Source organism: Phaeoacremonium minimum (genome assembly GCF_000392275.1).
Source record: "Phaeoacremonium minimum UCRPA7 unplaced genomic scaffold PA7_03_scaffold_330, whole genome shotgun sequence".
NCBI lineage: Eukaryota > Fungi > Ascomycota > Sordariomycetes > Togniniales > Togniniaceae > Phaeoacremonium > Phaeoacremonium minimum.
In genome coordinates, this window is record NW_006921234.1 from 143,311 (window position 1) to 159,090 (window position 15,780).

The 15,780-nt window shown below is 49.4% G+C and overlaps 3 protein-coding genes across 3 annotated transcripts; 1 reads left to right on the top strand and 2 right to left on the bottom strand.

The window, feature by feature from the left end:
* Positions 1–2,603: 2,603 nt before the first annotated feature.
* UCRPA7_4210 (putative rta1 domain protein) lies at positions 2,604–3,665 on the bottom strand (the record flags this gene model as incomplete). The annotated part of the gene is made up of 2 exons (XM_007916745.1): positions 2,604–3,289; positions 3,419–3,665. The coding sequence occupies 2 exons, from the start codon at positions 3,663–3,665 to the stop codon at positions 2,604–2,606; spliced, it is 933 nt and encodes a 310-aa protein (XP_007914936.1).
* Positions 3,666–6,496: 2,831 nt separating this feature from the next.
* On the bottom strand, positions 6,497–8,277 carry UCRPA7_4211 (putative cytochrome p450 protein; the record flags this gene model as incomplete). The annotated part of the gene is made up of 6 exons (XM_007916773.1): positions 6,497–6,532; positions 6,585–7,038; positions 7,094–7,175; positions 7,226–7,703; positions 7,754–8,026; positions 8,128–8,277. 6 exons carry the CDS (start codon positions 8,275–8,277, stop codon positions 6,497–6,499), a joined length of 1,473 nt encoding a protein of 490 aa, XP_007914964.1.
* A 1,745-nt stretch (positions 8,278–10,022) lies between these two features.
* UCRPA7_4212 (putative cytochrome p450 protein) lies at positions 10,023–11,085 on the top strand (the record flags this gene model as incomplete). The annotated part of the gene is made up of 2 exons (XM_007916760.1): positions 10,023–10,120; positions 10,176–11,085. 2 exons carry the CDS (start codon positions 10,023–10,025, stop codon positions 11,083–11,085), a joined length of 1,008 nt encoding a protein of 335 aa, XP_007914951.1.
* Positions 11,086–15,780: the final 4,695 nt, after the last annotated feature.

The window sequence follows — 15,780 nt, forward strand, 5'->3', positions numbered from 1 at the left end:
TGGATGTTATCTCGCTCGACTCGCCAATCAAGCAGTCACCTAGGCGAAGCGGCTTTACGGAGTCTCGGACGTCAGTGCCATGCGATGACTCCTCAAGAAGTCTGGGCCGTGAGGTCGACTCGCTATCACTGCGCCCAGAGAGTCGAGAGCATCTTGGCTCCGAGTCGACGCAGAGTATCCTCCGGTATGATCGTTTAAAAACTGCGCAAAACGAGTACAGAGGCAGTCAGTTAAGCAGAAGCCCCTACTCGTACTCAATGTCTGCAGCTGAGCCTTTGCCCGAGAAGAGCGGACGGAATTGGACGCGGTTCTTCAAGAGAGGCGCACCGACATGCGACTTGGATGTACCCCTGGAGCCATGGAGGAAGGCTCTCATCACGTTTGCGTTGGCAGCTGCGGGCTTTCTAGTGAGTTGAACCTTGCACTAAGGATCGTGAAACTATGTTGCCAATTGACTTTAACTTACAATGATGTAATAGGTGGGACTTGATCAGTCAATTGTTGGTAAGTGATCATGACTACACTCATGTGGACTTATTCTGACCTTCTATCTAGAGCCTGCACTGCCTACTATCGTGGCTCAGTTTCATGCTCTTCATGATATGGGAGCTTATGGCTCTGCATATCTGTTGCCACAATGCGTTCTTCACCCAACGTGTAACAAACTGTACTCTATGTATTCCTTCTCTAGCGTTTATATCTCGTCTATTTTGATTTTCGTTGGTACGTCTTTCAACTCTATTCGCATTGGTGGTCAGACTAACGAGTGATAGCTGGTTGTCTTGTATCTGCACTTGCACAGAGCTCACCACAACTGATATGTGGTCGAGCAATCTCTGGCATTGGTGCCGTTGGCCTTAGTCTCGGGGGGTTTCGTCTATTGGCACTGCTGCCCGAGTCTAAGAAGCAGAATCTGTCAATGGGTGCCTTCTCCCTCATACTGGGTAAGTAATTTGTCTATCTCGAGCGTCAATTAGTCTCATTGACAAATTTTACCAGGCTCTAGCATTGTTGTAGGGCCTATCATGGGAGGTGCCATCACCCAGTCTCTCGGCTGGGAATGGATCTTCTGGATTAATCTTCCCGTTTTGGCTATTGTTCTGATATGTGTTCTTGTTGCCATGCTCGCAGGAGGACCAGATCTCCGTGGTCAAAAGTATGACTTGCCATTTCTAGAGAAGCTCAAGTCGCTCGACTGGCTCGGAACGAGTCTTCTCATTCTGACTTTGACACCCTTCATTTTGGGAATACAGCTCGGCCAGACTGATAATTGGTCTGGCGGGCGATTTCCTGCTATGTTTGCAATCAGCGGAGTTTCTTTCATTCTTCTCATCATACAGCAAATGAGGGCCCCGGAGCCAATTTTCGATCGAAAGATTATGTTGAACAGAAGCGTGTGGTCTACTGCTGGTCTATTCCTGTCAGCCCTATCTTGTGTAGCTGTACTGATATTGTTTCTTCCTTTCCTCCTTCAGGTATGTCTATCTTCGACCATGATAAGACCGAATAATTCGATTATCGTTCTGCTAACATCGCTTAGAAAGTCAATGGTGTTTCACCGAGGACCAGTGGATTTCTCACATTTCCACTGGCAGGCACGTTGGCTCTGGGCACATTCATATTCTCAATTGTCTCTACACTTGTCCCCTACTTCAACCCTTTCGGGCTTGTGGGCTGTGCCATGTTACTGGTAGCAGCTACGCTATTCGTCAATTTGACGAGGTTCTTCAGCATCCCGCAGATTGTTGGCTACGAGGCTATAGCTGGCTTCGGCGTGGGCATGAGCTGGCTATCAGAGATCATTTATCCACGTGCAGCCCTTGATAAGCACCAGCTTGCCACGTCTTTAGGTTATACAAGAATGATACAACAAGTCGGCGCGTGAGTACTACTCATTCATTTACCTATGAGTGAGAATTACTAACGTCTTTTCAGGGCCGTGGCAGTACAGATGGCTACAGCTATCTTCACCCATTCCTTACGTAAAGAGCTCATGGGCGTTCCGTCGTTGACGCCAGAAGAGCTAGGGGCTATTTTGAGTGGGCAACGAGCGGTCACCCTGCCGCTCTCACCAGTCGCCCAACTTGGAGTAATCATTGCATTCAGCAGGGCAATCCGGACTGGATTGATTCTCGCCAATGTCTGGGCGGCTCTGGCCTTCTTATTCTCAACTGTGCTGCCCTGGCCAAGGCTCAAAGGGGGCATCACAGACCGAGGGTCGCTTCCGAACAAGGGACAAGTCCGTGAAGTCAACTCGACTAACCCTCTTACGGATGACCTACCCGCTGCAGAATCTGGGGCTTCTAGTGCTGTGACTATAAATATGGAGCCGCAGAAGCCGGCATCAACACTTAATGTGTAAGAATTGGGTCTTTTGAGGTTCTATAGACATGGTTCGATAGATATTGTAGTGTCGTGGGGAAATTGGCAGAATGCAATTGAAGACTAAATTGGACCATGACTATGACTATGACCCGCTTTTGAAAGACCAAAGCAAGTATAAAGGAGCAATATCTTAAATACAACACCGTCTTGTCTTATCTCCTACATTCAATCTTGTTTTAAGACAGACCCCATCCCTACGTTCTATTGACATATTTAAGCTAATCAGATGACCTCGTAGCGGATGCTTTGCCCTCGTCTCCAGAAGGCGCACTATCCGTTGACTGCGGAACTGGCTGGCGACGCAGCAAAGAGGCAGGGTCGAAGATAAGGAAGACGCCAACAGCTACAAACATGAGCGCGGCGTCCAGTCCGATGAAGAAGCCCTCCCTCTCAATCAGATAGCCGGTCCAGCCCTGAGCCAGCTCGACCGTTCGGTAGATGCTGCGAATGTAAATCATGACAAACGACACAGCCAGAGCAAGCAGCACGAGCTTCACCGCGCGGGGCAGCACGCGCCTTCGGACGCGGCGCAGGAAATCCAGCACGAGGCCGGCGAAGAGCGTCATGGTGGCGAGCTGGAAGGCGATGCCGGCGACCATGATGTTGGTGCCGGGCTTGGTGTTGCCGTCAATCTTGCCGGACTCGTTGGAGGCGAGGGCGCCGCCCACGGCCTGCACGACGAGCGAGATCACGTCGCACGTGCAGAAGACGATGGCGTACATGGCCGGCGACAGGGCGCTCGTCTCACGGCCCAGCTGCGTGATCAGCGTGCCGAGCAGCACGTACAGGCCCGCGGCGAAGAAGGTCGGCGCGATGATGAGCGTCGTGATCTGCATCAGGAAGGCATCGTGGTTGTAGGGGCACTTGGCTGACCAGGTGCGTCCGGCCCACCCTATGGCTTCGGCTGAGAGGGAGAGTCACTCATTAGTTGACGGTTCTACTGCATTTGACTATGGCCATCATTGGGTCGATAACGACCGAAAAGACACATCCCAACTTGATGGCATCAAAGGAAACGAAAGTAGTGACATACTCGTTGCGCCGATGGCAAACAGAACGGACGTCCATCTTCTGAACCGGCCGATCTGAATAGTGTGCCCAATCAAAGCTATGCCAAAGAGGGCACAGAAGACAATACCTGCCGCCAATGTCGGGCGGTAGCCATAGTCTGTTCTGACGCCGGGCACAAGATGCGGATAGCAGCCTTCTCTGATGTGAAGCAGCTTGTTCCAGGTATCGGGATCGATGCCCGGAGGTGGATTGGTAGCATTGTAGCTCATATTGACAGTCGTACAATTAACAACTAGCGTCTCAACAAACACAACTCAAGTCGAAGCGAATCGAAGGAGGGAAGCAGGAGGCTGGCGCTGGCGTGATGCAATGCAAAGTTATCTCTTGCGAATGTTAGAAGACGAAATCAGCCACCGTTCGAATTCAAACGGCCGTGACGCGACTGGGTGAGGTCACAGGAGACAAGAGACAAGAGTGCTGTAAGACAAGACAAGACGTCTCGAGAATGTGAAGAGGATGGAAAGAGAGAAACAGGAGTGGGAACAGCGGTCAGAATTGGGGGGCTTGCTTCAGTGCGGATACTTGCCTATCCTGCGGCAAGACAACGACTCAGCGCGCCTGTTGGAACGGGAGAGGCGCGAGCGTCTTTGCCTGTTAGGGTGGCGGTTGCGCTGTTGGCTGCCGGAGGACGAGTGCAGCATCCGAGTATGCAGTTATGAAGTTATTGCGATAAATGCAACAAGACGGCCGATATGCACGAGTTTATCTTGACTCCCGATATCCCGGCCACTAACACGACGCAGCACCGCACCACAGCCCGCCGGCTGAAGTCCGAGATCCTTCGGATGGATGCACATTCGGACGGCTCGCCTATCTCAAATAACTGCGTAATCATCGATAAGCATCTATACGCACCAACCGATACGCTGTCCACTGCATGGGAAATTCTCTGATGGAGTGTTCGAGCGAGGATGATGCTTGTATGCTTATAGTGCTGACATGGGCACACTCATCGCCCTTGTGTACCGATGCAACCTCAAAAGCCTACCATGCAGATCCATTCCTCCACTAATTGCACTTTACCTTGCATCAGTACCAAACTTTGCCATCAATATCTGTAAGCATACCAAGATTAGAACGAGGCCTGGCCCACGGATTCGTTTCGTTCATTTCCGGTGCATTAAGAAAATAGTCTTGTACAGAGTGTAAGTTGCATCGTAAAGTAATCCGTCGCTCCCTGCAAGCTTACACACAGCTTCCTAGGTTAACTCCGAAAGATGTACTCGACAGTCACTCTAGCCCTGGTAGGTCTTGTGGCATATTGGATTATCTCCAAGGGCATCAGGCTCTGGAGGTTGAGGCAGTTTGCCAATGCAAATGGCTGTAAACCACCGGCCAGAATCCCTCAGCGGGAGCGCATCATCGGCTATGGCCTCTACAAGGAGGACATGGCAATGGGCTATCAGAGGCGAACAATGGAAACAACGCAGCGTCGATTCCGCGAGCTAGGCAATACCTTCTCAGGGACTATCGTTGGCCAGTACTTCATTTCTACCATCGAGGCCGAGAATATCAAGGCTCTTCTATCTACCCAGGTAGAGCATTTCAACAGTGGCAAGAAGATGATCTTCGGGCCACTGCTTGGAGATAGCATCCTCACATCCGATGGTGCAGTCTGGAAACATGGGAGGGTAGGCATGCAATACTCACAGCTCGTGAATCAACCAACTAATGTTCTCCTAGACTTTGGTCCGACCTCACCTAGTCAAGGAACGGATAACAAGCCTTGAAAGCCTTGAGGTTCACATCAAGAACTTCTTCGCTTGCATCCCAAAGGATGGGTCTACTGTAGATCTACAACCACTCTTTGCGTCCCTGACTCTTGACAACATCTTGGATTTCATGTTGAATGAGCATATCGGAAGTCTCCTGAGTGAGCCCGGGTCTAAGCCACGAGAATTCGCAAAGTCACTCGAGGAGGCTCAAACGCGAATGACAAGGATGGCAGCCAAGGGCCCCTTCCTGCGTTTCTACAGAGACCCAGAATTGGAGCGGGCTTGCAAAGAAGTCCATGACTACGTGGATCATCTTGTTCTCAAAGCCCGCGACAGCAAAGTGGCAGAGAAATCTAGCCACTTCAATGACACGGAAAGGGGGACTTTCCTGGACGACTTGCTCGAAGCGACAGATGATCTTGAGAAAGTTCGGTCCGAAATCGTAGGACTAATTCTTGCGGGTCGAGATACCGCAGCAGACACCCTCAGCAGCTTGTTCTATGTTCTTGCTCGTCGACCAGATGTATGGGAGAAACTCCAAGCTGAGGTCAAGATGTTAAATGGGAGGATCCCATCGTATGATGACTTGAAGCAACTCACATATCACAAGCATGTTATTGACGAAAGTGAGTATTTGTCCCATTATCCTACCTCAACAAGTACTAACTGCCATCATTAGCCATGCGTTTCTACCCACCAGTGCCCGTCTTGTTTCGTTCAGCTAATCAGGACACTACGCTTCCTCGAGGCGGTGGTCCGGACGGGAAGGCTCCTGTGTTGGTGCCGCGTGGGACACTGGTGAGTTTTTCGACCTACAGCTTACACCGCCGCGAAGACATCTATGGCAAGGATGCGAATGAATTCCGACCGGAGCGATGGGACGATCTACGCGTTCGCTGGGAGTATCTTCCCTTCAGTGCTGGCGCGCGGGTGTGCATGGGACAAATGTATGCGCTGGCAGAGATGACATATATTTTGGCCAGAACTCTCCAGGAATTTGATTCATTGGAGAGCAGAAGTGCTGGCCCATGGGTAGAGAGGTGGTCCATAACACTTTCGACTGGCGATGGCACAAAGGTGGCATTAACTCCAAGGAAGGAATCGGAAAAGCAGATTTGATTTATAGAATAGACAACGATAGACAATAGAGAATTTTGCCCTTTTTGAAACCATAGTTTCGTCCTCTAGCAGCACATTTATTTAAATTTTTGATATACCAAGAGGAACAATATTGTAAATAGCAAATAGATATCAAGTACTATCCGTGATTGTTGTTAATCTGCTCTACTACAACATACCGACTTTGATCTTCAACCCTTGAGGTTTCAACGAAGTGCCTTTCTGGATTGGAGGGTGATACCCTGGTATCGCTTCCTCAAACTTAAACTTGGATACAAGAACCACCAGAAATACCTTCAAGCTAATAGTGGCAAAGTCCTTGCCAATGCAGATACGTGGGCCACTGGAGAAGGTCAAGAACGCCTGCGAAGTCTTGGCCCCGCCATTGTACGACTCCTCCCACCGTTCGACGCGGAATTCATCGGCATCATTGCCCCACAGCTCGGGGGACCTGTTGACCGCATAAGGGCTGACCATGATGTGCTTGCCTTTGGGAATCTGCAAATCGCCGACAGTAGTCGGACGAGCTGCTTCGCGCATCATGGAAGGGAAGGCAGGGTACAGGCGGAAGACTTCCATGAGGAAGCAGCGAAGGTACTTCATGCCGTTGATCTCATCTAGTGTCGGAACTTCCGAGGCCATGTGAGGCAGGGATTCCCGGATTTCGGCACGGAGCTTTTCTTGGACATCCTGGTTTTGAGCGAGCTTGAACAGAGCCCAAGCCAAAGTGATTGCGGTGGACTCGTGGCTATGTACATTATAGGTTAGCCAAAAGTCAGAAGCCAGTCAGCGAAGCACCTTACCCGGCGGCAAGAATAGTCAATAGGTGACTGAGAAGCTCGTTCTCGTCCGTTAAACCAGATGCGATGATAGCGGATAGAATATCTAGGTTGACATTGTCAGCATACAACTGGATCCACGATGGGATGCATTACCTTTCTCTCTAAGCTCCACATCATCAGCACCGCCAGCATCAATCTCCTTCTTCTTCAGTCGGATTTGGTTGGTGCAGTACTCCTTCAACATTGCCATGCCCTGGTGGAATTCGCGAATAGGTCTCAGAGGAACTTTGAAAAGCACATGAGGGGAGATGATGGCAGGAAGAGTGGCACCGACGAATCTCTCAAAGGCATTTTGATTCTCAAGAGATGGAAAGACTTTTTGGTAGGCTTGGAGGATTGGCTGATCAGGATACCTGATCGAGTCAAAGTCAGTGCCGAGAGTAGTCGAGCCAATGACGTCTAGAGTAGCAGCCATAGTGAGAGGATGAACAAGGATGACCGTCGGGCCACCAGCTTCTTTTACCATCTCTTCCAGCTTCTGGCCGAAGACTTGTGCTTTAGCCCACATCTGAGGAACTAGACGGCGGTTGCGACTAAGACCAAAGATGGGAGTTAGAAGCTTCTTCTGTTTCTGGGTGGATGTTAGTGAACATGAACAATTCTGAAGCTGTAGGTACGTACTCGATGTTGATCTCCTTCAGCTGCTACCAGACCAACTCCAAGACTCACGACGAGGCCATCACGAACAGCAGCTGGCTTCTCAAACACGTATGGCTGGCTCATTACCGCAGTCACAGCCTGGGAACTCTTGGGTATAAGATAATCAAAAGGTCCCAAGAATACTCGGTAGAATCCGCTCTTGGTGGTGGGGATGGCCTTCTGCCATCGAGCCAAGGGGAATCCCCATGGCTCGGCTAAGAAAGGAACCAGATTGCCCAAGACAAACGGGGTGTTCTGTATGAATTAGACTTATAGTTTTATTAGAAGAAGATTTATCTAAAACTTGCCTTCGGATGAGGAAGACTCTTGGTAGCAGAGAAGAACCAGCGATAGACTAGGCTGTGGTAGACCACATACACGGCGATCTCGGCCAGAGAGGCAGCTCCAAGGTAGAGGAGTAGGGATGGGTAAGAGCTACCAGACAGCTTGGAGTAAAACAGCACCGCGCCAACAACGGACGCGGTTGCAAGGCTTGCAGCACCCATATCTCTGCTGCGTAATGCGAATGAAGTGCAAAATCTCAGTCACTAGCACGACTCACAGAAACAAAGAGCGAAAGTCTTCTTCAGCAAGGAAAAAGACAATTCGAAATGGGAGAAAGGCTGCAGACAATCCAACAATAGCCTTCTTGCCTCATTCGTAACAAATTGCCAAGGATCAGCACAAGGGTGATCTTCTAAGACAATTGATAGCGAAAACCCCAGGATGGCAGGTGTCTAGGACGAAGATGATCCAGGGGGTCCAAGCTGTGGGAGATGATAGATGCATGCCAATATCGGGCATACCTGGTGTAAGTGGATAAGTGCATACGCTCCGAGCTGCTTATATGCATGCATGGGACATCCCACGGGCTCCACCCACAAGAAGGGCGCCACCGATTCCACACCAAGAGTAAGACAAGGGAGGGACGGGAAGCGCTGACACAGCATATCAGCCAGAGCTAAGCATGCAGCCAAGGAACGCACCCGCGTGCGTGGCAGAAGCCGCCGTGTTGTTAGGCTTTGCTAGTGTATCAGCCTCCTTCTTGCCTGCCCCGACGTTGCATTGCCGAGTCCGACTTGCGTCTTGGCTTGATTGATATTGTTATTGTCCATGATAAGCTTCTCGATTGCGATGACGATCAGCGTCGGATGGAACCGTGATGACAAGTCACATATCAAGGGAGGCGTCAAGATGTCAAGGCGGAGACACGGAAACAGGAGCTTGTCCAATGCTCCTCCCTGCCGTACGACGCGAGAACCACTCAAACGGGAGAAGTCTTGGAAGATGAGTCAGATCTTACTTGGCGCCACTTCCTTCACAATCTAATGGAGGCATCGCTGGAATTCGGAGACCTATCAATTGGTCAATCAGAACTGCATTACGCCTTACTGCATCAGACCAACCCCGTCGGGTCTGATATCTCGCGTTTGATAACATTGGTTGGCAAACAGCTTGCAAACCTCACAACATATTGCGCAAGTCTGGCTCAACAAACCTTGATAGCTAGCTGCTTGCTTGCTTCTTGGCTTGACTGCTAGACTACTCTCAAGGCCCCCCCTTTCCCTTCCCATCATACAACACAACAGTCTGTTTCCCAAGACGCACATTGCAGCTATCAAGAATGGCGATTTCCACCACCCTGCTTTCTCTCACAAGCATTCCCCTCGATCATGGGTTTGCAACTTTTTTTGTCGGGACTATTGCTGCTCTCTTTCTATGGTTCTACTCCATTGGAGTGACTGTAGAGGGGAAAGAACCACCGATTGCCAAGTCCAACATCCCATTAATCGGTCATTTGGTTGGCCTTTACAATCATGGTGTTAATTATCTTGATGTTCTTCGGTGAGTTCTGATTTTCTTCCAATTTTGCAGAAGCATACTAACTCCACACAGAAAACAAACAACATGGCCAGCGTATACGATGACGTTTTTGAAGTACAAGACATATGTCGTAACTACGCCAGCTTTGTCGCATGCAGCTTTGAGATCCAAATCGTTGTCTCTAGAGCCACTCAGTTCCCTCGTGGCAGGGAGAATGTTGGGTCTCAGCAAAGAGGCTAACAGGCTCCTGGGCCTTGGTCCCAATGACCAATGGATCGGGTCCCATGCCATTGGTGAACGTAGAGTTACCTTTAGCAAGCATCTAGCCTCTGGCCCAGGGCTTATAGAGCCAAGCCAAACTGCATCAAACATCGTGGCTGATGGCATCAACAAGATTACCACTGAGTGGATCAAAGCCGATCTCTTTATGTGGCTTCGAGATGCTATCACATACGGTACCGTCCAAGGTCTTTATGGGCCCAAGAACCCTGTCGCACTTGACGAGTCCTTGATTGAGGACATCTGGTAAGTTGGTTCGTTTTCGGGGGCATAGATTTATGTATACTGACTTGCATTTCAGGGTTTTTGATGACAATCAATTGCGGTTGAGCTGGAATTTCCTTCAGTGGCTAGTTGCTCCCGCAGGATTGAAAGCCATGAAGCGTCTTTCAGCTGCTTTTGTCGATTATTTCAATTCTGGAAATTACAAGCTGGCTAGCCCCGCAGTTCTCTCCACAGTTGAGATGATCCAGAAACTTGGCATCGGTATTGAGGATTATTCTCGATTGGAGATCTTCAACATCTCAGTCGCCACTGTGAATACGGTGCCAACTGCTGTATCTATGATGTTTGGTATTCTCGCTCAACCCCAGCTTCTCAAGGATTTGCGAGAGGAGATCAAAGCGATTGCAACCACTCTTGAGGATGGTGAATCTGGCCGTAAGCGGATACAGCTTGATATTTCACACGCCCAAGAGAAAACTCCACTGCTGTTTGCATGCTACCAGGAGGCGCTGCGAATTGGTAGCACTCCGACTTGCAATCGCGCCGTGCTTGAGGACACCCTTTTCACAGATCCTACAACGGGAGTGGACGTTTTCATGCGCAAGGATCAGCGAGTCTCCATACCCACATTCTTGTTGCACAATCGTGAGACCATTTGGGGAGACGATGCCATGGCGTTCAACCCTTGGCGGTTCATGCCAGGCGGCGCTGGTGCCGACAGCAAAGGCCAAGCACGCAACCAAGGCTTTGTACCCTATGGCGGCGGCGTTCATCTATGCCCCGGTCGCCATTTAGCGAAGATGGAGATTCTAGCTGTGGGCGCATTGATGACTATGGCTTTGGACTTTGAAGCTGCCAATGGTGGTCACATCAAGCTTCCTGTAGACGCAGCGCCAAGCGCGACGAAGAAGCTGGCAAATACCCAGGGTGTACGGATCCGTAGACGAGCTGGATATGAGAATGTCGAATGGAGCGTCAAGGTATGATCAAGTGTTTGGGCGATCACGGATATTTCTGGCGTTGTTTCTTCCTAGGATCAAGATCCCAGTCATCTCATATCCAGACTTCCTTAGCCATGATTCCAGTGCCCTTGTAATATGATCTCGAATTGACGCTGTTATATCTCGACATAGTGACAATAAGGGGCCATTTAATATGGAAAACCATGCGAATAATCATGTGAATGTATGGATTAGCTGGAGGTGATAGGAGATTTCAAACTAGTATGGTGCACCATGCTTATTCCAGCAGCTTTTGCTATATACAACAAAACTCCATCCACTCACAGCTCAGCATGCTCCTCAAGTTGAATGCCTGACTTATTCAGGAAGACCTCCAAGCCTGGATCGCGAGTTTGCAGATACCAAGAGTTTATCTTGCTCCCAAGGGCCTGGATGTCACCTGATCGCCAGATTACCATCATTACCATCGCCCCCCAGGCAGCAATGAGCGCATTGATGCCCCAGAATCTCCACGCTGGTAGCCACCAAGCGCGAGCGTGAGTCTGCTCCAGTTTGGCCTTTGATTCAGCGGGGAGATCTTTGTCAGCCAAGGTGCCAGTGCGGTACCAGACTTCGAAGTTGAAGAACCACAAGAGCCATTTCCATTGCATGCCACACTCGAGCAAGACCCACCCAAGAGGCAGGTAGCCCCAGTGACCAAAATACGCAAATAATTCATCGAACCAGTGATGGAGGTAAGAAGTGCACCAGAAAGTGCTAGCAATGGTGGACATTGTCAACACCGGGAGCAAGAGTGTGAAGTAAAAGTAGGCGTTGCTCAGCTCTGCGGATTTGAACCAGGTTTTTCGGAACTGATAAAGAAAAACCAGCGTTGTGGTGGTGGCGCCTGATATGGTTGCACCAAAAAAGACAAATTGCATCAACAGACGCGAGAGCAAAGCATCATCTGAAGTGAACGTTGAAAAGCAGGTGCGAATCCAAAAGAGAAGAGCCGGGCCCATGCAATGATGGAGTGTGGAGCCTTTGTCATTACGAGTGACGGTGAGGTCTATTATGTAGGCTCCAGTCAAGATAGAACTGCCAAGTTCGTCAATACAACAGCACATGCTTCGCAGCTGATGAGATCAATTACCATGAGAGCAAAGAAGTCTTTGTATCCTCTGCCGTCCATTTCTCCATCGGCTCAAACCCCTTCAACATTGTAGGAAGTGTGAGATAGAAGAGAACGATGCGAGAGGGAATCACAGCCACTTCAACAGCCAAGCGGCTTTTGATGTCTTCTTGGAGCTTTTGCCAATCAGGCATTGTTCGCTCAAAATGACGCCTTGCCATTGTGCGAATGACAGTAGTCATCGCTGCAAAGATGCCGACGACGACAAAGTCATCGGCCAAGGTAGTTTTAGCATTATGTGTCAAATAATTCATTGTTGATTGTGATGCTTGTAAAGTTTGTCGAATTCTAAGACTAAGAAATTTCTTCAATGATTCAGAAGAAGGTTGAATGATTGTGTGTAGAATTGTGCTTATACTGATGATAGATGAGGTCTTGCCTCAGGATCTAGTACTTGGACAAGGGATTAAAGGAGGATGAGTCTACCTCAAACGGTGTACCCTAGGACTTGATGCACTGAGAAATGGCTATCGTATTGTGATAGCAAATGCTAGTGTGACAAGGGGTACAATACTTATGCTCAGACTGGGAGTCAGCTACATTCATGGAATTTTCATACCAAGACTTGGTATCCTGTACCCACTTCAGCTAACACCCACTTCAGTAGACAAGGACTACGGTTGTTGAAGGCGTTGTCATACTTATTCGTTAGCTCCACGCCACTTGGGAGGAATCTCATGTTTGATAAGAAGTCTCACTAATTGCAACGCTGGCGGCAGGTCAAACCGGCTCGGATCCTCCGTTAACGTTACACCTTGAGACAGCACATGGCTGGTCATCTCGACAGCCCCCCATCATAATCCTACAGGCAAGAATGCGTAGAGATCGTGACGGACTTCTATCTCCCACACCGGTGTGAGACATTGTGATTAGTGTTCACGTTGAAGAGACGATCACGAACTCGTTCGTTCACCGGGTTGAACAACAACTGCAAATCAAATACCAAATCTACAGAACAGTTTGACATATCATTTTAATTGCAACTCGAAGCTTCGAGGTTGATAGTGGGAGGCTGATCAGCCAAGATTGGCAGCTGCGAGTTGGATAAAAGGGGCGGCGTTTATTGCTTATGTTTTAGAGCCACATCTGAAAGTGGCAGCTACCCCGAGGCAGGTGGCCCTAAAGGTGTCAGAACGGCGAAGTTGACTACAAGCTCGGCGAGCTTGAAGAAGGCGTTCAACGCCGGTTATGCGAGCGAAAGATCCGGCAGGCACCTACCGGAAAACTGCCAACGGATGAGGCACCTGTCTCATCACGCAGCCATCATTCTGGCAAATATCAGAAGCTAATTCGTAAGTAGACTGGTCGGTTTACTGGAATAGCCCACTCCCTTGCATCAATATTCATGTATCCTGTATGTGCTGTGTAACCGGTGAGGATCTATGTACCAGGATGCAATTCCTCCTCTGCTAGATAGACGAAGTAAGCTTATCCAGGTCTCGACCAGGGGCGTGCGGGCCGAAAAAGAGAGAGTGATCGCCAATCGGTAGTTGGGTTGCATTTTGCACACATAGACTTAAATGAATATGGAACGAAGAGGTCTCATCCCTGGTTAGGATCAGCATCAGCGGCGCAAGGGTTCAGGGAGATAAGCTTTCAATTTGTCACATATGTACCTGAGGAGCATGTCTCTGTGGGGGCTGAGGTACTTCGCTGACAAGTTCGCCATGTCTCACCAATCCGAGCCGTTACCTCCCGCGACCGTCATCACCGATGATTGGACCGCCTCATCCAAGCCAAGACATCTCCTACCATTGACAATTGTGTACCAGCCGTTTGCTTTGGAAATGGCATCTCCATATGGAGATCCACGCCTATGTTGTGAGTTACCGGAAACAGCCGTCGTAATGATGTTAGTGTATTTGCACTGTCTATCATGTTCTTGGAGCATAGCATCCGTTCCTTCTCACTTGTATTTCAGATCCTCGTACTCTCCCTAACTCTTACCAACTCGCTTTCAGTCTTACATCCCGCTGCTTTCTCTGTGCATACTGTCTTTCACTTAAGCCTCAGCAATGGCGGCGGGACTGAGCTTTGAGATCGATATTCAGATCGCCTCCTTCGCCTTTATCATCACAGGTCTCTTGTACAGAGCAACTCATGACTGGTTTGAGAACAATCTACCAAAATGGCATCAATTTTCTCAGAATTTGCGAGATCGCATGTGCGTCGAGATCGCGTGCATCCCCGTCCGCATCGGCCTCATTTACTTCACCTTACCGGCGGTCGCTACGGCCTTTTCCCCGGCTGAGAGTTGGACTCCCGCGTATACCCGGGATGCATTGATTGCTTCGTTAGTCATAAGATCATATAAGATGTCTCAATACAGTGACCGCTGACAGTTGAATGAAGTTCCATCATGACCGGAGCCTACCTATTCGATCTGATCATCTACAGACAAGACGTCTTGTCAGTCTTACACCACTGCATGGGGCCGGCCTTGTTGCTATGGATCCGAACCTGCTTCTCATCCTTCACATCTGCTGATGCCCTAGTATGTCGAAGCTTGATGATGTTCGTCTTTTTCGGTGCTGCCACAGGTGGTGTAGCTGCTAGCTCAGGTGTGTTTCTCCTGCGTGTTGGGAAGAAGTACCTTAGTCGTGAAGTGCTGTATAAGTACTTCGCACTCAGTGTGGCGAGCTTGACAGTCACGACAGTGCTGTCGTGCTACATGAACGTCTATTACTTCGTACATGTTTGGGATCAGGCATTTGCATATTTCGGGGTGTGGGCCGTACTTCCAATCATGTGGGAGACCTTTGAATGTTACCTACAATGGCGATGGCTTTTCCGCTTCTATGTTTTTGAGGCGAAATTCTGCCAGCTCCCAAGTGAGCGAGAGGCCCGGAGTCCCTCGCCAGATATTCTCAAGGATGTTCCCACCCCAGAACTTCCTTGCACGTCATACTTTCCGCGTTGGACAGTGCCGGTCTTAAAGGTCTTAACCGCGGTGTGGACAGTATTGTTGGGAGTGCTGTACTTCAATCTTGCTCGCGAGCTCTACTTTCTTTGCGCAAGCCAGCCAGAATCAGGTTCTCTGGGAGCAGTGGAGCTGTAAGATGCGAGTGAAATAGACAATAATGTAATTATCATCAATGCAGTGTCTTTAGATTCGACAGCTTGGTGGTGTTCAATGAAAGGAGAGACTAGATAGACCATATTTTAATAATGATCAACGCATAGAGAATACCACGCGTTTTCAACACATAATTATAGTGGAATGACCCAGTCAATATGAGTGCAAACGGGCCGGCAACTTCCTTTCCTGAACCCTAGCGAATTGGATCAGAAAACATCCCTTCACACGGAGCTGACCTACGCCACGTCCACCAGGAGTGAGCACCTTGCAGCCATATAAGGGAGGGTTCCCCGCCGTAGGAGGTCGCGACCGAGCTGAGCACTTGTTCAACCCACCTTCCCCAGTTTTTTTTTGTAATTGAGTAAAGATACCCTCAAAGCTGTGTAAGAATGGCAAGCACAGAACACATTATGGACACTATGAATTGGCAATATTTATCTCCTATTGATCAATTGATGCCACGCACGCC